This window comes from Ambystoma mexicanum, chromosome 6q (assembly GCF_040938575.1).
Source record: "Ambystoma mexicanum isolate Mex_15411 chromosome 6q, UKY_AmexF1_1, whole genome shotgun sequence".
Classification (NCBI taxonomy): domain Eukaryota; kingdom Metazoa; phylum Chordata; class Amphibia; order Caudata; family Ambystomatidae; genus Ambystoma; species Ambystoma mexicanum.
This window is the reverse complement of record NC_090937.1, coordinates 294,570,056-294,584,030: the sequence shown is the minus strand read 5'-3', so window position 1 is coordinate 294,584,030 and position 13,975 is coordinate 294,570,056. Positions and strand designations below refer to the sequence as shown.

At 47.4% G+C, this 13,975-nt stretch overlaps 1 protein-coding gene across 1 annotated transcript in view; it reads left to right on the top strand.

The window, feature by feature from the left end:
• Positions 1–13,975, top strand: part of SMC2 (structural maintenance of chromosomes 2) — a 938,385-nt gene that overhangs the window by 287,377 nt on the left and 637,033 nt on the right. Inside the window, exon 8 of the mRNA XM_069630781.1 lies at positions 6,042–6,275. Coding sequence (XP_069486882.1) covers positions 6,042–6,275 — 234 coding nt within the window. The remainder of the gene's footprint in view (positions 1–6,041; positions 6,276–13,975) is intronic.

Below are 13,975 nucleotides of genomic sequence, written 5' to 3'. Positions count from 1 at the left end.
CTTTGCAGACTTCGGATGCGTCCGCTACAGGAGTTCCTCGACACCCGCTGGTTTCAGGCGAGGGGCTGCTTCGAGGACAGGATCCCTCTCGACGAGGAGTTCCGTCGGGCGATCCTATTGTGGGAGACCCGGGCTCACCTCACTACATGCACGGACTTTAGACGGTGACTACGGACGCCTCTCTGGAGGGTTGGGGGGCCCACACCGGAGATCTCCACGCAAGAGGCCTTTGGCTCCCAGAGGAGAGGTCTCTTCACATCAACATCTTGGAGCTCCGAGCAGTGTTCTGGGCGCTCAAGTCGTTCCTCAAGGACAAAGTGGTGAGGGTCTTCACCGACAACAGCACCACGATGTTCTACATACGGAAGCAGGGGGGCACCAGATCCCCAGCCCTATCTAAGGAGGCCCAGGATCTGTGGCACTGGGCCGTCGCCCCGGCGATGTTTCTGATTCCCTTCCACCTGGCAGGAATAAAAAACACCATCGCCGACTCACTCAGCAGGGAGCTGCGCTCGTGCCACGAGTGGGAACTGCGCCAGGATCAAGTGGATCGACTCTTCCAACGATGGGGCAAACCCCAGATCGACCTGTTCGCGACGGCGACGAACTCCAGTGCCAGAGGTTCGCCAGCAGGTTCCCACAGCCGAGGAGCATGGGCGATGCTTTCTCGTTCCCTTGGGACGGCCTGTTTCTATACGCGTTCCCTCCATTGCCGTTGCTGCTCCGCCTCATCAACCAGCTCAAGAAGTCCAAGTTCAGGATGATCCTCGTCGCACCGGCGTGGCCGAGGCAGATCTGGTTCCCGGACCTTCTGGACTTGTCAACGTCCCCTCCAGTCAGGCTGCCGGCGGACGCGGATCTTCTCTCCAGAGAAGGAGACGCCATTCTCCACCACGACCCACAGTCGCTGAACTTGCAGGCCTGGCTCCTGCAGCACTAGAGTTTGGAGGATACGATATCACGGCTGATTGCAGAGAGGTTCTTGCAAAGGCCAGGGCGTCCTCAACTCAAGTGTTACGGTCATAAATGGAAGAGGTTCTCTGTCTGGTGCTGTGCACAGAAGATTAACCCTCTGAATTACGGCCCCTCAAGTGCTGCCGTACCTGCTGTCGCTGGCCAAGGCTGGACTGGCTCACGCCTCAATAAAAATACATCTGGCTGCCATCTTCCGATATACCAGGACGATGGGACGGGCGTCCTTGTGGTCTCATCGCCTGGTAAAGGAATTTATGAAGGGACTATTCTGATCATTCCCGCCGGTGAAGGCTCCTGCCCCGGCGTGGGAGCTTAATGTCGTGCTGACCAGGCTCATGGGGGGCCCCATTCGAGCCTATGCATTCGGCGCCTTTGAAGTTCCTGTCATGGAAGACCGCGTTCCTCGTGGCCATCACCTCTGCACGACGAGTGGGAGAGATTCAGGCCCTATCTTGCAAGCCTCCATACTTGACTTTTCATGACACGAGGGTGGTGCTGAGGACGCACCCCTCCTTCATGCCCTAGGTGCCGTCGGACTTCCACCTCAACGAGCCCTTGGCGTTACCAGTTTTCTTTCCGTCGCCTTCGACGCCGGCCGTGAGGACTTTGCACTCGCTGGATGTAGCTAGAGCTCTGAAGTTCTACGTGGACCGCACGAAGAGTTTTCGGAAGACGTCACAACTGTTTGTGAACTTTGGGTCTGTGAATCAAGGGAAGGCTCTCTCGTAGACTTCCATTTCCAGGTGGCTCTCTGGCTGCATCATGCATTGTCACCGGTTGGCAAACTGACTGCTGCCTGACCGTCCAAGAGCCCATTCGACCAGAGCGATCGCTGCTACCACGGCGTTCCTGTCTAGTGTGCCCCTGCTGGACATCTGCAGGGCTGCTACGTGGAGGTCGACGCACACCTTCACAAGATTCTACTGCGTCGATCGGGACTCCAGGGAGGAGTCCAGGGTCGGCCAAGCAGTGCTGCGCAACCTGTTCGCTTAAGGTGAGCCTGGTGAGGAGGTAAGAGATGCTTAATGTTGAGTTGTATTGCTTAATGTTGAGCCTGTTGCTACCTCCCGTGGTTGTGCATGTGTATACTGCTATGTATTCTATTATTCATGAGCATGTGAATCCATGCGAGACCCCATGCTGGAGAAGGATCAAGTTACTTACCTGTAACTGTTGTTCTCCAGCATAGGTCTGGCATGGATTCACATGCGAACCCTCCCACCTACCCCTCTGCGGCTCTTCACTTGGTCATACTGCCTCTTGGCGTGCTACCAAATCTGAGGATGGCTTCCAGGGGCGGGGCTTAGGGAGAGGGCAGTCATTGGCTGGGGGAAGTATGACCCAGAGATCAGTGATTGGTTACTACTAAGAAAGACAGATCAGAAACGAAACTGATACTGATTTTTTTCTTTACCAAGGATTCCCAGCCTGACGACGGGGAATATTCATGAGCATGTGAATCCATGCCAGACCCATGCTGGAGAACAACAGTTACAGGTAAGTAACTTGTTCCTTACTTTTAGATTACTTTACAGTATGTCAAGGGTAGTAGATGCTGTCAGTCATGCAGCGACACTCCGTTAAGGAATCACTTAGTAAACCAACCCTGTTACAAGGATATTTTTCTGAAAAGTGGAACACGGGTTCATGTAACAATATAAACCTTAAACTACATTCAGGATAACCTCAGTAATACCAGGTGAGTAAGACCCCTTGGTTCAATGTACACTTGCAGTTGCTTTTCAGATCTTTTGAACACCATTACTTTTGGGGGAGAGGCACAACCAATTTTACAGGTGAGTAAAATAACCTTATATATACTTTTCAGAATGGCAAAACGCATTCAAGGTAAGTAAGAACTTTTGTAACTGCTCACTCCGCGTGACCGTAAGCAACCAACTCTTTCACAAGTAAGTAACTTTTAAACACTAGTTATCTTTTCTAGGCAAAAGGCCCAAACTTTAGAAGTCTTTCCCTATTCTTGGAGCATGTGTTCAGTGGCAGATTGTGGGTCACTAGGCCTGTAGTGTCCAACACACATGTCAGGATAGGCAAAGAAAGTGTTTCATTTAAGAGGGGTTGAAAGGATCCAGGGACCTCTGAATACACCCTACGAGGATTCCAGCATTGTTCCTGGATGAACTGGATGAGAGGACTCCCAATCACAAGAAACACCCCAAAGCTACACAGGAATCGCAAAAGCTTAAGTTATGTGAATACCCCAGCCAACACAGTACCTCAGCAAGGAAGAAGAGTTTGCAGTGGAGGAGACTTCAGGATCTGCAGCCAAAAACCTGGTAGATGAATTCCTTGTCATGATGACTGGACACTAGAAGGGATTTTGCAGCAGGGATACACAGGGAAGGCTCCAGGCAAGATTTTCTTCGCAGCTGGATGCAGCTCTGTGGTTTTGGTGCCCTTTTCTGGAGCAAGGAGAAGTCTGAATATCTCTGGTCGGTTTCTTGTCTCTAATCTGGTCCCATACTCTGAGGGGACTTAAAGGACTCAAATAGTGTCTCTGGAGGTCCAGCAGGATGCCACCAAAGTTCAGCTCGATTTGGAAGACACTGCACTGCACAATGTCTTAAGGTCCCAGGGTATTGGGGTATTGCAGCCCAGCAAGTTTGCAGCACGTTGTGGGATGGCTCAAAATGCTGCTCATCTTGAGTCTAGTGGATCTCACCAGGCTCTGGGGCGTCGTTTTTTGGAGTTCCCAGGTTGCTTGGAAGGAAGGGCTACAGCAGGCTCTGGTTACACAGCAGGCTGTGTGGTCGCTGGAAATCGTCTGTGGCATTTTCTTCATCTTCCTCTTCGGATCCAGGCCCAGTGTTCGACTTGTCAGCAGCTCCCAGGTTCGGAGTATTTATCAGGAGCTACAGGGCAACTTCTGCATTGTCTCCCTGCATTTTACAGCAAGGGGTGGTCTGGCTGTCCACCCCACTGAGAGTTGGTTCCTTTCAGGCAAGGTGAAAAACAAAGGGCTACAGAGGTTTGGACTCCTCCATCGCTTCCTGCCTTCTCAGAGACACTGGAGCCTTGGCGGGTAATGCACAGGATTATGGCCACTGATGTAGTTCCTGCCTAGAATGACAGCGTAAGACCTCGGAAACTGGGAGCACAGTAGAAATGCCGAAAAGAGGAGGAGCCCACCATTTTAGCAAAATGGTGGCCCTTCTGTTCATTACTGAGGCTGAACTGCAGGCAATAAGGACTAAAAGTCATAAAGGTAAAACCACTGGCACCACCCATTCATGTAAAACTCACAATTGTAACATTTTACCAGGTAAGTAAGATAGGGGATACATTGTATCCCCCCAGCACTCAACATAAGGTGGAGTGTTCCGGCTCACTTATAGCAAATGTAAGGGGGATGAAAATCCCTCTTTCCTGCTTTGGAACAGTAGTTCACCCTAGTGTGGGAATGAGAAATTAACCGGGGAGCCCACAGGGGCAACCCAGCCTAACGCCAAAACTTATAGGAAACTATAACTTCAAACATACACTATGAAGAGACATAAAAAGATCACCCATAAGAGTAGGTGAGAGTGGAATAAGATTCCCCTTCACCTAGAGACAAGGTAAAATAGTTATCTAGTCAAAGAAGAACAGTATGGGGTTGACACAGGTCAGGAAGATTTATCATAGATATGAAAATCTTTGCTAACAGATATTCAAAACAGTGTTGCTCTGCGTCAGCTTGCTTCCAAGACAAACATGTTGCCCCTGAGCTATCATCCTGGTCCAGAATCCATAAGGATGATAAGTTAGCTTAAAATAAAAAAGGCTTTCCTTTTTATATATCATTTTCAAGCAAGGTCCTTTCCGCCTTCATTAGGGTCTTCCTTCTTTACCGCTGTTTTTTATGTTTGGGTCACAGTCACACTACACAACGATCTAAAATGGGTCTCTTTGAGCCAGGTGTTCAATGTTCTCTGACCTAACAGTATTCCAGATCAGGATAAGAGATGTAGTTCAGGCGAACTGAATAAAGAAATGTAATAGTGAAGGTAGAACAGGAGAAATCCATAAAGATGACTGGTAAGGAAATTAGGCTCCTACCATCACACTAAGTTTTTCCTTGGGCCTTGTACATCTTTTCAGAATAGCATTGTATTTTTTTCTTTGATTGTTAGTAGGCCTTTAGATCCCACATACAGATTATTTTGTGTGTCTTGGGCTATAAGTAGAGAAAAATGCATTTTAGGAAGGTGTTTCAAACATGCTTTTCGCTGACAACTTGCTGGCATTGTAACCAAACTACCTATAAAAATCAACCTGTTCTGTTTTCTTTGGCCCATTTTTGCAGTGCAAATCTATGAAGGTTCATGCAAATCTTGACTACCTCCACTAATTATCACGAATTATCACTGTTTGGACTTGGCATCAGTTCTGTTATATTTAGCAGGTCCGCCTTGTTAAAGTAAGTGAAGGCAATAGGTGTGATTATCGCAGAGGACCAGAGTGCCTGTCCCACGTTATACTTCACATTGAAAGTAGCTATGTAGATTCATGGTAATTTCACGATCGTGGTTTAAACCTTCCCAACTGACTTGCTGAATGTTTTTATTAACCTTTGTGGATTGGTTATCGAGTAAAAATGAAGAAAACTCAATGATCGTTGTTGCATGAGCATTTTAGGCAAGCTTGTTCTTGAACTGTGCTATGTGGGTGATGGTGTAAGGTCCTATACAAATGTTCTTTGAGGTGGCCCCTTGATGTGGTGGAAGGGGGATTGCTAAATTGGAGATTAAACCTATTTTTATGGATGTAAGAGGTAATGTCTTATTTTTAAAGGGAGAGAAACTTGCATTGTGGTAGTTTACATGTTGGACAACCATGACTCCCCTAAACCATTGTAGAGCCCCTGTTTTGTAAGTAACAATATGGGCACAGTGTCTGGTAAATCGGCAGCCTTATTCACATCATTTTGCATTAATTGATAAACTTGAAGCATATTTTCATATACAACTATGCTCAGGAAACCAGGTTGGATGAGGAGTTTGTCTGAAATATCAAATGGCCCTTACCGTCCATTTTATCTGGATACATTTTCCTTTTTCATATAGGAACGTTCTTCCTATTTGGAGTACCAGAAGATCATGCGTGAAATTGAACATTTGAGTCGCCTCTATGTGGCTTATCAGTTTGTTTGTGCTGAAGAGACAAAGGAACGCTCTGCAGAGGAACTAAAGGAGATGCAGGATAACATTGTAAAGCTACAGGAGTCTATGGTGGAAAATGAGAGGAAGGTGAAGGAACTCGGCAAAGAAATAGCCGAATTGGAAAAGAAGAGAGATGGGGTAAGTAATTCTTGGGAGCTCTATTGTAGAGATTTCTTGGATATCACTCTTTCTAGTGCTGTTTTTTTCATGCATATTACGGTTTACAAATCTGTGCAGTCTTGGTCAGTCTGTTTCCTTGGTCTCATTTTAAACGCACTAATTTTTGTTTCAGCACTTTCAATCTTTTTTTCTTTTAAACTTCGATTTTTATTGAAATTTTGCATAGGTTTACAAACATCATAACCTTGCTATATTCAACACCATTAAAGACATGACCCCCAGACCACTCCCAACCTCCCCTGCCCCTCAACAATGAAGGTTTTGCACTCCTGGTCGCTCAACAGCTGTATGTCCTTGGGTGAGCTAAGGCAGAAAATGGACACAGTACCAACTCCCCAGCAGGCTCCCTGCCGCAGGGTCACTCCAAAATCCGAGTTTGCAAACAACGTCATCGGCACACTTCTCGCTCTCGAAAGGAGACGCCAAACTCCCAAGGCCAATCCATCATGTTGGCTCAGGTATAGAGCGCTCATATATCTAAGCCTCAATACATAGTTTACTAAATCCCCACTTCAGTATATACAAGGCCCATTGCTGATGAAAAGACCCCATACAGTCATGCCCCGATAGTCAATTTTTCAATGACAAATATGTCCCAAAGCTTATTGATCCAATCTGCTTTGGTCGGAATAGTTGAGCTTTCCCACTTCTGGGCCAACGCCAATCTCCCTGCCTGGAGCTGTTCCTGTCCTTTATCTAGCTCAGCAGCTCGGCTTAATATATTTGAATCCTGGGGCATGACCACCACATGTGAAACAGGAACCCCATTTGGACGCAAGCTCTAGAGCAGACCAGCGATACACCGCTGCACAGTTTTGAGAGTTTTATGTGGGTCTAGGTGCCACCCATGCAACATTTTGAAATTGTGTTCCATGGCTGCAGTTAAAGGATTGCCATGGAACATCGCCCTATAAATCTTCTCCCCCAGGTTTCGTCAAAAATGTTGGCCCTAGTCTGTGCTGTCTAAGAATCCTTATAGCTCTCCCTCCCCGTAATATCTGCAGTCCCCATACCCATGTACAACTTAGATAGTATCTGCTTCCAGGAGACCACTCCATCCAATAGTTTCTTGAAAGGTATAAGGGGGCGCGCCAAGTCCTTACCCCATCTGGGGGCAGTTAAAATACCTTTTCAAAAGGTACCCCAACATCTCAGCTACCTCCACATATTTCTCTCAGAACCCCTCCGAGAAAGGTTGCACAGCTCTCTCCAGGCCTATGTCTGGCCATGATTGTGAATGTCAGAAGCCTTGTTAACCCAAATCTACCTGCACTCCCCAAATTAGCTCATCAGGGACGCCGAGGAGGAGAGTTTATTAATTCCTCCTTTCTTCCATATGGACCACAATACTCCCATGCTCTAGTGGGATTTAATCCTGTCGAGTATTGCATTTATCGGATGACATAAAAGGTCTCTTAACTTAGTCCTCTTAATCCTGGGTCTCCTACCATGCCAAATTTCGCCACCATTGCGTTAAGGTTTTTAAAGGAAGACTCTGGGAGCGTCATTGGGAGAGCTGAGAACAAATAGAGTAGATGAGGAAGAATATTATTCTTCACCAATGTCATTCGCCCATACAATGATGTGGTTAAGGGGTCCCATCGAGTCAGATGCGATCTGACAGCTTCCAAGAGCGTTAACGTCTGCCAGTGTTTGCAATTGTGAAAGGAGGTGAATTCCATCTCTACTCTTCTACCCCCCTAATCCTCTTCCTCTCCTGTAATAGTCTTCAAGCCACAATGGTATGACACCTGGATTTTGAAACATTAATCTTAAGGCCTGAAAAGGAACCAAAAGTGTCTATTAACGCCAGGTGTTTTGGGAGAGAATCATGGACATCATCCAAATAAGCCAGGAAATCATCTGCAAACAAGGATAGTTTAAAGTTGACATCTGGACCCCTTTGGACCCTGAATTGTCTCGCAATGAGATCGCCAGTGGGTGCATGGTCGGTGCATACAGAAGTGGGGATAGGGGACCCCCTTGCCGCGATCCTCTCGTAAGAGTGAAGTGGGCTGATAGGATCCCATTCACTAGTATCTTGGCTGACTGGGCTCTATACTGAGATGAGACCCATTGTCGTAAGTTGTCCAAATCCTGTTTTCTGCAATACCCTTCTCAGGTACATCCATTCCACCTAGTCAAATGCCTTTTCAGAGTCAATTGACACCAAGCAGGCATCTAAATCTTTTTCCTGGCTGTGATGGTTCAGATGTATCGTCTTAAGAAAATTATCAGACCCCTGGCGACCTCTAATGAAAACAACCTAGTTGCTCTGAATAAGGGGCGGCAGCCCTAGATCAAGTCTGTTTCCCAGCAGTTTCGCCAAGATCTTCACAACTGTGTTTAGCAAGGAGATAGGTCTGTATGAAGAGCATAGAGCCGGATCCTTGCCCTCCTTGGGAATCACCACTATTATGGCTCTGAACTTGCGGAGTCAGGGAGCTATCCCCCCACCCCGCTCCCCCTGCACACTGTTAAACAGCTTGGCTAGGAACGGTGCCAGGGCGGAGTGGTAAGCTTTATAAAAACAGACTGTGAAGATATCCTCACCCATGGAGGTTCCCCTTTCATAGTTTTAATGGTGTGGATGACCTCTTCAGAGACTGGGCCTCAAGGGTGGCTGCCGTATCCCGTGAAATGCTCAGATAGGCTAGCGGTCTAGAAACTGGTCTATATCGGACCCTCTCGTATTCTGTTGTGTATAGGGACTATTCATATTTTCTAAATTCCTCCCCTATGCCGGTGCCGCCATGAAACCACCTTCCTAACCCCTAGACATATTGCTGACTCCATTCTAGCCCGTTGTTGTTCTGCAGCTTCCATGCCAATATCCTATTCACGCTTTCTCTCTGTGATATTTCGTGATATTTTGTTTGATGGATTAACAGGGTCTTCAATTGGGATTGCTATTTTCTAAGTTGTTCTGACACTGCCAGTATGATCTGTTTATTGGCCTTAGCCCCCTGGTTGCAAAGCCTCAATTTTCCCCCTGAAGTCTGCCCCTGCTCATCCCGCTTTACTTTTTATCCCGGGAACCTATCCTTGCGTCTTCCCCTCTAATCGTGGCATCAAAGCCTTCCCAAACCGCTGGAATCCCCACCTCATCGTTATCGTTGAACTGAAAATATTCTTTGATTCTGGTTAGCAACTCCTGCGCAATTTCCCTGTCTTTCGGGAGGAAGTAATAACACATCTAAAATCCCTTTTGTGCCTCTGGGCCCAGTTACCAAGGTACTTTCCCACTAGGATGTGGTCTGACCAGGGTATCGTCTCTGTGGCTGTTAGGGAGAATACTCTGAAATGTGCTAATTCCTCTCTACCTTGGAGGCCCCAGCAACCTTGTTAGATTTTGAGGACCCTTTTTCCCACTCTCTCATGTATTTTAATGTGATTCTTGTACACTGTTTCTTTTGGTTGTGGAGTCTGACAAACTCCATAGGCGGCATCTTTTGCATTATGTCAGACTGCACCTTCAGTGCAGTGGTACAGGGAAGTCTTCCAGATTTCCCAAAGGTTTAAATACCTTCTCTTGGATAAACTACTGTTTCCAAGAGCAGTAAAGTGAAATTGACTTTACTTTTGTAACTTTCTAGACCCAGCACACACGATCTTACAATAGGGTGCTGGAGGGGGTGCTTAGTATCCCCTTTGCCTAGCTTCCCATGTAACATTTTTAGGTCACCCTTCCCTCGATGAATGGCTGGTGGCAGTGGTTTACTTTTAACTACCGCGGTGTGCTTTTCCCACGGGCTGCAGTCTCAGCTGCAGTAAAGCACTCCAGGGTGCCATTTTTGTCAAAATGACCCCGGTCGTCTTTTTTTTTGCCATTTCTTCTTGAAAAGGTCCTTGAGATTTACTCTATGTGCCAAACCAGGTTTTGTCGCTTTGTTCGCTTTGCCTTTGGCGGAATTCATGAGTGAAGCCCTCCTCTGGCTCCAAGGTATCTGGCAGGGGCAGGAAGCAAGGGAGGTGCCCGAAACTCCCTGTGCTTAGTCTCCTAGGAGACAAGAATGCACTCGTAGGTGATTGGCCGGCTGGCTGTCCGCCAAGGACACCCACCCTGCTGGGTGACTGACAGCTAGGATGGAATGAATGAGAGAAACCTGCATAAAAGGCGAGGCTTTTTGGCTTGGAAGGCAGAGTCGACCACTGGATGAAGGAATCCGAAGAAGAAGAACTTGGAAGAGGCGCCTGCTGCAACTCCTGGACCGTTGGTTGCTCGGTGAAGCCCTGCTGCTGTGCTGAAACTCCAATTTCGTTACGACTAGAGAAGCCCTGCAAGGACGACTTCTCCCCTTGAGTTGGTGGGACCAATCCACTCCAAAGTAAGCCACCTGGACATCCTCTTGGAGCTGGTTGAAATTCCACTGCAGTTGCTGCTGAAACCGAATATCCAGGGAGAGGAACACCAGATCGTGTGCATTGCTTTTAAGCTGGCCAAGAGCTCCAGGAAGATCCTACGCACTCCCAGGAAGCAGGACTGACCGAGCCTGAGCCACCTCAACAGAGTGCTGGACCTCAGATGCAAGGAAAGTCCATCTCGACAGCCAGGAATCGCAGTGTTGCTATTTACGGTAGACGCAAGGAGCTGAAACACCGAAGTGCCACTTATTTAAAGATTGCGGTTGGATGTCGGTGACCGTCCCAGTGCAGTGCATGAGTCCCCAGAAGTCATTCCTTTTGTCCCCACGACTTAGGCCCAGGAACACCAGGATCTGCAGAGCGGCACAGGAACAGAAGTCATCTGCTGCAGTTTTCTTCAACCTAAAGGTACTGTACAGTCTAAGAGAACTTACCTCTTGTTATGTAATTGCACTTGTTCTCTGTTGGTGAGACTGGTTGTGGTTGCTCTGTAGAGTTGCTGATAGCTTCTTTACTTCACAAGCCTAAACTGCTTGTGGCCCTACTTTGAATTCTTCTTTTCTACAAAGACTTCTAAAACATTGTGCAAGACTTTTACTTACCTCTGAGAAGTGCTTCAGTTCACCTAGACTTTCGTCCAACTGACTTTTGTCCTGGCCTGGATCTCTGACTCTTCTTCCCTCTGTTAGTGTGTTTTGCCTTCCTTCCAGGAAGGTGTTAACAAACGTTGCATTGGGGGGGTTTACAAAAGTACTTGCCTGCTTTTAGAATGTTTGTGAGATCTCTTGTTTTGTCATAATAACCTTTCTATTTGATACACTCTTAAGTCTGATTCTAAATGCAACAGTAGTGTATTAATGTCTACAGTGTCCAGTCACCTGAGGTTGTAGGAAGTGCCTCTGTGCATCCCAAAAGGGTACTTGCTGATTTAGAAATATTAAGAGTTTGGAGTTATTTGTGTGTTACTATTATATTGCCCCCTTCTGAAGAAAGCTTACTCTGACTGTTTAATACATTAATTGTTTAATCAAGAAACCTTTTGTTTAAGAGTTTATTTGAATACTTGTCACAGTGAATCTCTGTGTAACTCCCCTACAGCTCACTTTGACCCCTCTTGAGATAAGCCTGGCTGCTCAGCACGCTACCAGCCTGCGTAGTACAGACTTCTACCAAAGGTTTGGTTCCTATTGCCAGGAGGTCAGGGTTGTTGTAGTGCACCCAAAGGGTACTGCATACAATCTTGCCCAACAGTGGCCGATTCAGTAACCTGTCCCTTCAAGCTGGCATCAAGAAGAATATAATCTATGTGCAAATAGTTATGGACCAGTGAGTAGTATGTTAACGATGGGTTACCCTCCCAATCCAGAAACAAGGATTCGCCCACCCCCCATCTCTGCGTTCATTTCATGAAACTGTCCGGATTGTGTGGCCTGTGTCGATGGTGTGGCAGAGTCATTTATTGTGCTCCTGTTTTTCTTTGACTCAATGACCATGTTAAAATCTCCCCCCACGAGTAGCAGGCCATCAACGAAGAGCTGGATCGCTCCTTTTACTGATTCCCAAAATTAAAATTGTCCTTATTTCGGAAAGTACACAGGACCCCACTGGTAACCTACACCCTTTAACAAATCCCTTCAGGAAGAATTAGCGCCCCTCTGGGTCCTTCAGTTCACCGTCTACCACTAAACCAAGTTTATTGGCTACCACAATTGCAACCCCTTTTTATTTGGATGAGTGACGCCAGGTAAACAGAGTCAACAGTTCTTGCTTTCAAAACTGGCTCTCTACCTTTAAGGCAATGCGTATCCTGAAGAAAAAGGTGAGTTCAATTTAAGTCTATTTAACTCTTGCACCGTTAAAGACCTTTTGCATGGAGAGTTAAACCCTGCACATTCAGTGAGCCCACCTTAAGGCCAAAGCCTAAATCAGTCATTCGGGCTTCTCGAGAGCCACCAAATCTCCTCACGATATTGATCCCAACTCTGAACCATGTCCACACCCAATTGCTGCTCTTCGCCTAAATCACTTCTTGTCGTACAACCAAACCACGCATCTAAATTGTTAAACTACTTCTTACCCCAACATAAACTGAAAACCCTTCCCCTGCCCCCACCCCTCAGTGCCCAGCCCTGTGATATTGCACATTTCACAATAGGACTGACCACCATTTACCATAGGTCCACCAGATTCAAAATACTAAGCCTAACCAGTCACCTCTCTGAGCCACCCGTTGCCCCATGCAAAGCCAATAAAGTCCACCACCCTGTGTCTGTTTTTCGAGGGGGCACTGTGCAGTCCCCCCACGTTGAGTTTCTGGCTGGTGGCAGTGGTTACCACGCTAAATATTCCACCGGAATATGTTCTATGGGATTTTCCCATTCATTTTAAACGCACCACTTTTTGGTGCAATGTTAAAGATACCGCTCGGTTATTCATTTAATATTTCTTCCCCGGTTGGGTCTGTTTGTCAGAACTCGGTTTTAAAAATGGCTTTTGTGTTCACCTCTGTAACTCCAACCCAAGTCGAGCCCGTTCCACTTTTTTGGCGGGCTTCTCCACAGAAGCCTCCAAAAGTGGTGCCACACTTTCTGGGTCTACAGGATGTGTGGGAGGGGGAGTTTAGGCACCCTAGACTGAGTTGCCTCGGCAACTCAAGTCGCACTCTTGTGTGATTGGCCCAGTGGTGAGCCGCCCGGCTCACCACTTAGCATGTTTGAGTGACAGCTAGGACTGATGGGTTTTCTGCATAAAAGCAGGGCTTTGGGGGCTGGAACTTCAGAAGTCGCCACACGACCAAAGAATCCGAAGAGGGAGAAGCTGAGCCGACCTGCAACGACGACCCCACCGGTGGAGCCCTGCTGAACCGCCTCACCACTTCTTCCAACGACAGAGGAGATCTTCATCCCGAAGAGTCTTCTTCCTTTGACTGGTGTAGATAACCAGTTTGCCCGCCTTTTCGCCTTCCCTGATCATCTCGTGGCCGCCTTGCCTGTGCCAAGCACCCCGGCAACCGGGATACCACGTTTTACCACTACTGCGAATAAAAGGGTAGTACCTTTTTAACCGGGGAACTCCGTGGCTCGTTTCTTCCCTGGCAGTGCAACGACCTTCAGCTTTCCTCCACGTCGAGATCTTCTCTTCCTCTGGACGACGCCGCGACTTGCACCCGCTGCCAGGAACAACTGCCCCTGCTGGAGGATCCTCTACACTTTCAAAGTACTGTGTCCGCCTGGCCTCCATCGCAACGGTCTGTGTGGGGGGTCTCTTAAATCCTCAATTTACCACTTGGGTTG